The sequence below is a fragment of the Panthera tigris genome, chromosome A1, assembly GCF_018350195.1.
Source record: "Panthera tigris isolate Pti1 chromosome A1, P.tigris_Pti1_mat1.1, whole genome shotgun sequence".
NCBI classification, from domain to species: Eukaryota; Metazoa; Chordata; class Mammalia; order Carnivora; family Felidae; genus Panthera; species Panthera tigris.
Window position 1 is genome coordinate 87,380,553 of NC_056660.1, and position 11,778 is coordinate 87,392,330.

General features: G+C 62.2%; 1 protein-coding gene across 1 annotated transcript; it reads right to left on the minus strand.

Annotated features, from left to right (window-relative positions):
• Nucleotides 1-3,596: 3,596 nt before the first annotated feature.
• On the minus strand, nucleotides 3,597-11,470 carry IBA57 (iron-sulfur cluster assembly factor IBA57). Its single transcript, XM_042981280.1, is given in 5 exon segments — nucleotides 3,597-4,742; nucleotides 4,890-4,967; nucleotides 4,970-5,238; nucleotides 11,064-11,140; nucleotides 11,142-11,470. Coding segments are annotated over 5 exon segments (1,080 nt in total). The 5' UTR covers nucleotides 11,406-11,470; the 3' UTR covers nucleotides 3,597-4,350.
• Between the last annotated feature and the right edge of the window lie 308 nt (nucleotides 11,471-11,778).

The window sequence follows — 11,778 nt, forward strand, 5'->3', positions numbered from 1 at the left end:
GTGGGGGGAGGCTGGGGGACCTGCAAACAGTCCCCACCGCGGGGCTGGGGACCCTGCACAAACAGATCCCATGGGGGGGGGGGGACTAGAGGGGCTGGGAGGACCCTGCAAACAGTCCCCACTGCGGGGCTGGGGGAATACCCTGTAAATAGTCCCCACAGGGCGGGGGGGGGGAGGCTGGGGGACCTGCAAACAGTCCCACGGAGGGGGGGGGGGGTGCTGGGGGACCTGCAAACGTCCCCCCAGGGTGGGGGAGGGTTGGGGGGAATCCTGCAAACAGTCCCCACGGGGGACATGGGGGTGCTGGGGGGGACCCTGCAAACAGTACCCAGGGAGTGGGGGGAGGCTGGGGGACCTGCAAACAGTCCCACGGAGGAGGGGTGCTGGGGGACCTGCAAACGTCCCCACGGAAGGGGAGTGGCTGGGGGACCTGCAAACAGTCCCCATGGGGGGTACTGGGGGGGGGATCCTGCAAACAGTCCCCACGCCAGGGGCTGGGGGCGGGTCTGGGGTACTTGCAGAAAGTCTCCATGGGAGGGGGTGGCTGGGGGATGTGCAAACAGTCCCCGTGGGAGGGATGCTGGGGAACAGGGAAGTGGGACCTCGTGGTGACGATGACCTCGTTAACAGTTCCCATTAAGCCAGAGGTCCACACAAGGTGTGGGGGGACCTGAAGCAGGTCCAGAGAGGACCTGTGAGTCCCATGGCCCCCACTGGTCTTCATCCTGCCACACCTCCTGTGCTCAGAACTTCCAGGCCATCTGACACCCCACTGCCCTCCACCCAAGGGGCAGCCCTAGGCAGCGTCCCCCATTCCTCCAAACCCCATGCTTTAGATAAGGTCTAAGCCCCTGACTCCTCACCAGGGAACCCTGTCCCCATGCCCCCACCCGCCACAAACCCTCCCGCAGCTCCTGCCCTGCATGGCAACAGCCGCTCTCCCACACTGCCCCTAAACTCTGCCCTACTCTACCTCTGCCCTTGAGGCCTCAGGATCCTGCCCTTTGCCCACACCCCTTCCCAAGAGCCCTGCCCCTAGCCACACTGGCCTCAGCTGTTTGAAGGGGATGCGAGGTGCGGTATTGGTCAGGATCTTTCCCCCACGGTGGGCCCTCTGTCTGGACACAGCCACCACAAATGCTTGACCCCATGCTGAATGCACCCAGCCACCCAGTGCCACCGACCCTGCACACAGTCCAAGCTCCCAAGGTGTCCCAATGCTCATGAGCCCAGCCCCCCAATGTGCCCCAACCCTGCACACAGCCTATCTTCCCAATGTACCCCACTGCGCATGAGCCCAGGGCCCCAGTGCTCCCGACTCTGCACACAGCCTATCCTCCCAATGCACCCAGTCTCCCAATGTGCTCTGACCCCACACACACCCATCCCCCTAATGCACCCCACCTCCACACACAGCCTGCCCTGTTCCCAGCTTAATCACAGAAAAGCTAACACAACCCAGCATACTTTGTGCTTTAGTTCATGGCTGGTGGGCACTCAGTAAGCCTCTGAGTGAACAGATGAGAGAGTGAAAGGTAGCCCAGGACTCAGCAGTCTCCAGAACATTCTGTTAATCAACAGGGTCCCTGCTGGCTGGCTGCTGACCTTCCCTGACCATCTCCTCCCTTTGAGGGCTGACACAAAACAAAATCTTTGGAAATCACTCATTTTTCCCGCAAACACGAATGTGACCACATTAGATCAACATCCTCTGGGAAGAAAGTGGAGCCAGGGACCCTGAACTGTCCGGGTGCCCAGACCATAGAGAGTGGATGGGGCTCCCCACCGACCCTGAGACACAGGCAGGCATCCACCCACGATGACTGAAATCTAAACACCAAGTCTCCACGTGGAAATTACGAAGGCTGACCACACCACATGGTGGCAAGGCCATGCTGCTGGCTGGAGCAGGAAACGGAACAGTCGCCAGGTCACCCAGAGAACACAGACAGCTCCTTACTGGGGACCTCCCCCTACCCGCAGCTCTGTGATCCCACCCCAGATGAGGCATGTGTCCACAAAGGGCTCGCTCCCACAGGAGGACTCGGAGATGCTCACCATGGTCCAGCCACCCGCCAGGCAGCACCCCACCTGAAGCCCCAGGCTCTGCACATCTGTGGCAGCTGGGGCACAGGGACTGGCCGGGACAGGCCGGTGAGTGCTGCCCAGGGATGGAATGTTCCAGACCTTCCTCCGGTCTTGGGTGCACAGCCATATGCACTCCGCACAATCCAGGAAATAGCAAGATTGGTACATTTCATGGTAGCCAAATTTTACCTCCCAGGGAACAAAAGACGTTGATGATGAGGAAGGCATTAGGAGTGAGGGTGTGAGGTCTGCCAGTTTGTTGGAAATGCAGCAAAACACAACCAAGGCTGAGGGGGGGGGCCAGGTGATGGGGTCTGGCAAGTGGGGGGTCATTGGGCACGTGCACCAGTGCTCACAGCAAACTCTCACGTTCCGTGCGGGGTGCTCATGATGAAACGTTGGGGGAAGCATGTCTTAACCAGCTTCACAGTGGGGGCAGGGGGCTCCCCCAGGAGGGCCAGGTCTCCAAAACCCAGCGTCCTCTGCCATCTGCCCACTGGCCACACTCTCAGGGCATTGGGGCAGAGCATAAGACCACTTGCTTCCTGGAACTCCGTACTTCTTACAAACAAACTGAGGTGGACCCAAGAACCAGCAAGGGGCTTCCCGAGTGCCTGCACTGTCCTCCTGGAGCTCGACATTGACGAACACGGAGAGAAGCAGACGTAAGCATCAAACCTCGACGGGACCCTTGGTCCCCTGGCATGTACACTGGGCAGCGCACCTTACAGCCTCTGAAAGCCGCAGACTCTTGGAAGCCCTGGTGATTCTGTGAGGAGTGACAAGGTCTGTCCAGCAAAGGAACACTTGTTTTGGACAGCAGCTTTCGGCTATGATCCCTGAGGTAGAACTCAGACTGAACAGAGCTGTCTCAGGTCCCAATGACCTGGATGCCTGAGGACAGTAGGGGACACATGATCTGGAAGGCAGCATCTCGCTGGGCAGCTGCTGGAGCTTTCCGCCACAGTGGCCAGCCTCCCTCCCGGTTACTCTCTCGGCTCCCGGCATGGGACTCCAGGTACCCACTCGGCGGGTGGGTCCACGGACTGTGAGGAGCCCAAGCACGTCCAACACAGCACAGGTGCTGGGCACAGGCACACACCCACTGTGCAAGGCTGGCTCCCAGGCCCCAGGTCACATGCAGAGGGGCGCTGCACAGTCTGCAGCTGGACAGGAGACAAAGTCCTGATGTGAGGTCTGGGTGTTGGCCTGGAGACCCGCCAGTGGGGGCTGAGGGAGGGCAGTGCATACTTGCCAGTGAATCGCCCCGTGAGGGCCCAGATGCTGGCACTAACTCGGTTTCCTGTTAGCCTCTCCCCTCCGTGGATACGAAGGCAAGCCACGCCATCCACCGCAGACTTGGTGCTCCCTTGCTGTCCCAGAACAAGGCCTCTTCCTGGGACTCTGCTGGCGTACTTCACCTGGAGTGCTCTCGGTGTATCTGCTCTACCCAAAACGGAAAGTCCCAGCACCTTCAACCCAAAATGAAACCAGAGCTCCACACATGCTGCTTGTGCGTCACACTTTAATAGCCACTCCGGGGCATCACGCGGGACACCCCTAACCATGAAATTCACATTGCATGGGACAGTGCAAGTCAGTGGTTTCAAGAAGAGAAGAAAGTCAACCTCTTACTGTGAAAACATAGCCACGCCTCAGAAAAACAGCAAGTAAACCAAGCAGAAGCTCCTCCATGTCAGAGCCCTGCTGTCCCACCCCAGGGCAGCTCCTGGGGTGGAAGGGGAGGGGTGCAGCAGAAACCTTGGTGCACAAGTGGGGCCCCCATGTGAAATTCACAGGGTGTCCCACAGCCAGCACATGGCACACCAGTTCCCAGGGCCCACCTACCCTTTCAGCCAACCCCAGATGGAGAGGAATGCAGGCAGCCTGGGGACAAGGCTCTGGACCGTCCTGTCCTCAGCCAATAGATGAACCACCTCCAAACCCACACAGCTGGGACCCTGTCCTTCCCCATCGGAGGGAAACTGCAGCTCACCTTGGCACAGGGGCACGTGAAGGGCTGGCTCCTCCTCCTGGGTCCCCAGGAGGACTCCTGCAGCTCACAGCCACAGAGCAGCAAGGGATGACAGCCACAGCTGCCCGTGGGACCCTCTTTGGGAAGCATGGTGGGCGAGAAACACAAGCCAGCCACACCTGCAGCCCTGGGAGCTAGGAGGCCAGCCTGCAGAGTGCAGCAGATGGACAGAATCCTCCAGGGCACCCTGGCAGCCCCAGGGCTGCAGGAGCAGAGGGACGTCCTGGCTACTTGGCGACTGTGGGCCACCAGTCCGGCACAGACACAGTTAGGGCCACCAGGCTGCTGTTGGAGGTCCTGATGTGGAGAGGGCCCTTAATCTTCTCTGCCCGCAGCAAGGCGAGGCCCACGTCCCCCTGGCCAGCCCTGTACTTGCCAGCGGCCTGACCCGACTCGGTGAGCACTGGGGCGCCCAGAGCGATGCCATCCTCAGGGACAGGCCCCAACAGCTGCACTGGGAACAGGCGTTTGCGGATGACGCCCATGTGGTGGGTGCGGGCGGTCAGCTCCTGACCGATGTAGCAGCCCTTAGTGAAGCTGACACCATTCATGAAAGCCAGGTTGGACTCCAGGGGCAGGGCCACTCCTGGGGGCAGGTCCCGGACCCCCTCAGGAACGCCTGTGGGGTGGGAGGGGAGAAGCTCCCTGAGGACTAAGGCCTCCTCGGGGGCTGGGGGATAGTGGGCTCGCGGAGAAGGGCCAACACTGGACACAGCCCCTGAGCCCTCCCCCCGCCCCCACCAGCACAGCCCCACCCCGTCCCTACCTTGCTGGTACCGGTGCCTGTGATAATCCCGGGGGTCTCCGAGCCGGCCTCTGGGCACCGGCACCAGGCCCTCATCCGGACAAGAAGCCGCCAGCCCATGCGGGCGGTCCGGGGGTCAGGGGTGAGGACGCTGGTTCTGTCGGTCCACTCCCGCAACGGCGCGACCCCACAGACCTCCTCGGGGCGGTCAGGCAGCAGAGCCCACACGCGCAGCTCGGGGCACAGCTCCACCACAACCTTCCGCCGGATCCTGTACAGTGCCAGGTGTGTCTGCAGGGCGCCCAGCACCGCGCTGTCGCACTCCAGGAGGAAAGCGGGCACCTGTTCAGCGAGCTCATGCTCCGGGAGCCTGCAGGTAGGGGCAGGGGCTCCTGAGGGTTGACCTGGGGCCACCGCTCTCCACCCACCATGCTCCAGACCCCAGGTCTGCTGCAGGACCCTCCCCACCCGGGGTGCGAACCACAGGGAGCGGTCCACTTGGTGGAAGACAGGCCGTGGCTGGGCAGGTGGGACCCAGGTCCGGGGACCACAGTGCTGTTGGTCTGGTCCTCCACGTGAGGGGGAGAGCTGCAGGCAGCCTCACAGGACCAGGACCTGCCTCCTCCAGCCCACAGAAGCCAAGGGTCTGAGGTGGGTGCCCTCAGCACTCACGATGGGGGGCAGGCTGGGGGGTAGGTGGGACAGCAGGCAGCGGACAGAGCCGAGGGGATGTGCTGTGAGGCCACACACAGTCTGCCCAGAGCCACCTCCCACTTCCCAAGGAGAGCCCTGGAACCCTGTCAGGGCCCCACAACCACCCTAACTGCACTCTGGACCCCCACTGCCACAGCAGCAACCCTGGAACCAGGTGTGCTAACCACATGGGACACGCAGCACAGAGAAGAGACTGGTACAGGGACCTCAGGGGAGATGTTCAGGACCCACAAGAGTATATAACCAAGATCCTGGTCGTAGATGTGGACTGGACTAGGATCCCCAGCCCAGTGGAAACAGAAAGGGAACGGATAACACCTTCCATGAGCGTGCCTGAGAAACTACCAACTAGTGCCCCCGACCCCTCCCCCAGGGCCCATCATCTGGTGTCCCAGACCCCTCCTCAGGGCCCAACATCTGGTGTCCCAGACCCCTCCACAGGGCCCACCAATTGGTGCCCCCAACCCCTCCCCCAGAGCCTATTATCTGATGTCCCAGGCCCCTCCCCAGAGCCCACCAGCTGGTGCTTTTGACCTCTACCCTTGACCCCATTAGCTGATGCCCCAACCCCTCCCCCAGAGTCAACAACTGGTGCTCCCCCACCTCTCCCTCAGCACCCACCAGTTGGTGCCCCGACCCCTTCCCCAGAGCCCACCTACTGTGACCCCAATCCCACCCCATCACTTGGTATCCCTTACATGTGCCCTTGACCCCATTAGCTGGTGCCCCAGAACCTTCCTCTCAAATCCATCAGCTGGTGCCCCTGACCACGCCCCCACAGCCCACCAGCTGACGTCACCCACTTCTCAGAGCCCACCAGCTGGTGCCCTGACCCCTCCCCTAGCAGCCATCAGCTGGTACCCCTGACCAGTCCCATAGAATCACCACCTAGTATCCCTAATCTCTACCGTTGACCCCATTGCCTGGTGACCCCGGAAACTTCCACTCACACCCACCAGCTGGGGTCCTGGACTGCTCCCCCAGAGCCCACTAGCTGCTTCCTGACCCCTTGCCCAGAGCCGACCAGCTGATGTCATTGATCCCTTACCCTGAGTCCACCAGCTGGTGCCCCTGAACCCTTCCCCACAGCCACCAGTTGGTACCCCAGACCCCTCCCCCAGATTCAACAACTGGTGCCCCCTACCTCTCCTCTCAGAGGGCACCAGCTAGTACCCCCAACCCCTTGCCCAGAGCCCACGAGCTGGTGCCACTGACCCCTCCCCCAAAGCCATCAGCAGGCGACCCTGACCTCTACCCTTTACCTCATTAGCTGGTGCCCCTGACCCCTCCCCCAGAGCCCACCAGCTGGTGCCACCCACCCCTCCCTGCAGAGCCCACCAGCTGGTGCTCCCCACCCCTCCCACAGAGCCCACTAGCTGATGTCCATGGCCCCTCCCTCAGAGCCCATCAGCTGGTGCCCCCAGACAGTACAGGATTAAGTGCTGCCCTGGAGAAACCAGTTACCCCACAGGAAAGAAAAGCAAGGACTTGCTTGGGGTCCCACCTCTGGGGGCTCACCCTAGAGTGCACACTCTATTGTGTCCACATTCCCCACCCCCACTCCCACCACAAACAGCAGCCATGGGTCACACTGATACAGGTGGGCAGAACCACAGGGTATCAAGGTGTGTGAGTCCAATCCCAAGCAGTTCCACTTGTCAGACTTCGAGGTGACCTACTGGTCAGACAAATGGTAAAAAGCCAGGAGAGGAGCTGGGGTGAGAAGGGCAGGTGTGCTGCACAGGGAACAGGGGACCCAGTGGTGGTGATGGAACAGCTGTCCTCATCGAGGTCACAGGGGCCACATGTGTGACCAAGGCACAGACACCGGCAAGTGCGTTCACACATGCTGGCGCATCGAGTCTGGGGGGGACCCTGCATGAGCTCTGTTAGTGGCCCGTGTCCCACCCCTGATAGTGACCCCAGACTCCAGGAGGCAAGACACCACCCTGTGGGACTGGGGCAAGAGTGCACAGGCCTCCCTGCTCCTTCCCGTGCTCCCTGTGAATCCACCATTATTTCAAAAGAGTCATAAACGAAAAGAAGCTGTCTCAGAGGACGGGGCTCCAGATGTCTATGCAGGTTGGGAGAAAGCAGCAAAGGGGTCTCTCCCACCGTAAACCGCCCCGCACCGTTAGGGTTCTCTGCCACATGCACCTGTGTTTTCATTTTAAGTCTCGTGTAAAAAACCACCCACAGAGACAACATGAAAGATGGCAGAGGAGGAATCAGGCAGGGCTGGGCACAATGTGAGGTCATGGGCACCATGTGAACACCAGCCTCTGAGGGTCCTGGCCAGGGAGCCAGGTTCCCAGGGGCGCTAAGGCAGGCCAAGGCGGGCAGGTCCCCATTCTGGGTTCAGGCACTTCCCTGGCCACCTGTGCCCATGACTGTGCGCCAGGCAGACCCTGGGGACCAACAAAGCTAGAGTGCACCCGGCCCCCCTGTGCCCCCAAATCAGACTGTCTGCTGCACTTGCTACAGCTGAGGAACAGGGGGTGGTGGGGAGGAGGTGCACCTGTGCCCAGGGTTGCTTGCCAGGCCTGACCCATTCGATGTCAGGAGCACCAACACCCCCAGCCCTGAGTCACAAGCACAAATGTCCCCAGATGCCCGGTGGCACTGCCTCTGGGCCAGTGTTGCCAGGTAAATTTATCAGATAAACAGTGAACGATGTCTTTAGCAAAAAGCACCTTCCAAACACTGCAGAGGACGTCCTTACTCTAAAAGTCACCCACTGTCTGTCGTGCCCTGCACTCTTGTTGCTAAGCATGGCTGCCCCTCCTTGGGTCACAAGTGCAGCTGCAGGAAGAGGGAGGCTGGGGGACAGCTGCGGCCTCACCAGCTGGCCTGGCTGTCAGGGCACAGGCTGTGTGAACACCAGAAAGGGAGGCCTGGGCCCGCCTAACCCCATGCCCAGAGCACAAGGAAACCTCTCCCCCAAGAGTCTGATGTCCTCTCTGCACAGCACCCACCACCCTGTCATCTGCGACCCCCATAAACACAGGGGGTCTACCCTATGATCACACAAATACAGTCCCTCAAGGACGTGGCAGGTGTCAGGGTGTGAGGTGTGGGCAGGTATGGGACACAAGGAGGCCAGCAGGAACAGGATTGTACCTGGAGAATTGAGTCAGGCTGACTGGTGTGCTCCAAGGCACTTGGGGGAGTGGCCTACCGGGTGCCCATGGGGGACTGAGGACATAGTGCCCTCCAAGGTCCCCAAGAGGTGCCCCAAGGAGTGAGACCATGGCAGGGGGACTGAGTGGAGGCCACATGGGAGCCACATGGGAGGTTCCTGGAAGTAGGTGTCCCTGGCCCCACATTCCACTGAGCACACACAGGCCAGACTGCACCACCCAGGAACTGCTGAGATCCACACGAAGGGAAAGAGGTGGGAAGGCGAGGTGCATGTCCTGCTGGAAACAAGGGAGCAGGGGACCGACCCGATCCACAGAGCAGCAGACACAGACTGGGGAGCTTCCCACAAAAGCCAGCAATACCGTCCATAGTGGAACCCAGAGCACCTTGTATGCAGCCAGTGCCTGAGGAAGGCTCCCCAGACAGCACACGTGTGGCTGGGACAGGAACACACACAGCCTCACCACAGGGAACGAGGACAGCAGGGGGAGGAGACCTGAAACATCACATGTGACCAGGGGCCATCACTCAGAACACACAAGAACACTGAAAAGTTCAAGGGTCAAGAAACAGACAACCCGATTAGAAGTGGGCCAGAGACCTTAACAGGCACCTCCCCACAAAAAATATGCATGTTGCAAACAAGCCATTGCTTGCTGGTGGGGACCCGAAACCGCACAGCCACCATGGAAGGATTTGGTGGTTTCTTACAAAACCAAACATTGTTGCATGGTGCGACCCAGCAGTCGAGCTTCTGGGTCCTTACACAAAATCCTGGACGTGGATGTTTACAGCAGCTTACCCACAACCACCCAAACTTGGAAGAACCAAGACATCCTCCACGAGGTGACAGGTGAAGAGACTGAGGTCCATCCACGCCAAGCGACATCACTCAGCGCTAAAGAGAAATGGCTTAACCACATGTCACTAAGTGGAAGCAGCCAATCCAAGATGGCTGCGCACTGTGGGACTCCAAGTGCCCAGCACTCTGGAAAAGGAAAACCACGAAGACAGGAAAAGGATCCCCCCCCCACCAGTGGCTTCGGGGATTAGGGAAGGGAGGGATGACTCGGGACACAGGGGGGCTGGGCTGTCAGGGTGGTAACAGCCATCACGTGATGGGTCCATGTCATCCCATACTTGTCCTCCCCACGAAAGGATGGGCCCTGGGTGCTGCAGCATCAATGCGGGTCCCCCAGGTGGGGACGCTGCCCTGAGGTAGTCTGTGCCTTCCCCGCGGTCATGCTGTGAACTTAAATGGGCTGCAAAAACTAAAGTCCACTTTCAAAGCAAAAATCCCAAGCTACCCCTAGAACAAGGTGTTACACCTGGGAAACCAGAACAGGGGGCCACAAGGCAGGAAGTAGATGAACCAAAAGGAGAAACTCCAGAGAGCACCAGGCAGGGACAGAAAGCGGGACAGAAAGCTGGACAGCGCTGGGCTCCCAGGAGGGTGGCCCTCTCCCCAGAGCAGCCCAGTCAGCCTCAGGTCAGGTGTCCTCCCCTCGATGCCCAAGCCCCCCGTGTCCTTCCCCAAGTGACCCGCCCTGAAGATCCTTTCGCAGTCTCTGAGAGTTCACGCCAGGTGCCCGGGCTCCGGGTGACCCCTAGCAATCCGCACCCTACGCGTGAGGCGGCCTGCCCCTTCGCGGCTCCCGTCCCTCCTCCCTCCCCTGGGTGCCCCTGCCCCTCGACCTTCCCCCTGGCTGCGGCCGCCTCTCCTCCCTACACCTAGGTAGCCCAGCCCCTTCTCTCTCCACCTAAGTGACTCGGCCCCGCCCGAGCTCCCGCCCCTCCTCCCTCCCGTTGGGTGCGGCCGCCTCTTCTCCTTTCCTCGGTGTGTCCCCGCCCTCCTCCCGCCCCGGCGGCCTGCCCTCCTCTCTTCCCCCCCGGCCTCCCGGGTGTCCCCGCCTCTTCTCCTCTCCTCTGTGCGTCCCCGGCCCGGCTCCCGCCCCTCCCTCCCTCCCCCTGGGTGGCCCCGCTCCGGATCCCGCCCATCCTCCCTCCCCCTGAGTGGCCCCGCCCCTCCCCCGCCCCTCCGGGTGGCCCCGCCCCGGCTCCTGCCCCTCCTCCCTCCCCCGGGTGCGGCCGCCTCTCCTCCCTCCCCAGAGGCCTGCCCCTCTTCCCTCCGCCTGGTGCGGCCGACTCTCCTCCCTCCCCCGGCGGCCTGCCCCTCCTCCTTCCCCCTGGGTGTCCCCGCCCCTCCTCCCTCCTCCGTGTGGCCCTGCCCGCCCCGGCTTCCACCCCGGCTTCCGCCCCGGTTCCCGCCCCGGCTCCCGCCCCGGCTCCCGCCCCTCCGCCTTCCCCCTCCCTTTAGGTACTGCAGACGCCCGCTCTCACCGGTAGACAATGACGTCGTATAGCGTGCGGCCCTGAATGTTGAGAAAGTGGGCGTAGCCCGCCCGCGCCGGGGGTGGGGGTAGCGCCGTCCGCAGGACCCGGAAGCGGCAGCTCATTGGTCAGCAGCCCCAGGAGGAACGGCGCGGAGTCTGGCCCGCGCACGCGCAGCAGGGTGCGCTCGCCCAGCGGGAAGCAGGCCCAGGCCGCTCCGTCTGCGGGGTCGCCGCCGTGACGGCTCGAGCCATGGGCGAGGCGGCGCTTCGGGGTCGCACGCAGCCGCCAGCGCCAGGCCCGGCTGCCGCGCCCCTGAGCCGCGCCCCGGAGCAGCGCCGCGGCCGCCATCTTAGGGAGGAGTAAGGCGGCTCGAAGGGGCGGGCTGGGCGGCGGCGCTGGCAACCGAGGGGACGCCACAGCGGCCTCTGCCGGCGGGCGGGGCTACACGTGGGGGCGGGGCGTGCGCGGGGACGAGACGTGCGGGGCGGGACTTGTGCGGAGAAGGGCGGGCCTGCGCGCGAGACGGAGCTTCGAGAGGGGCGGGAACGACGTGTGCTGGGCGGGACTTGTGCCGACGAGGGGCGGGGACGGAGCTATGAGGTGGGGCTTGTACCTGAGGGGCGGGGCCAGGCGCTATCCGTCAGCCTCCCGCCCCGCCCCTGACTGTCCTGGCTGGGCACCTCCATAGGACGCACCTGCCCTGCTCCTGGTCTCCAAGAGG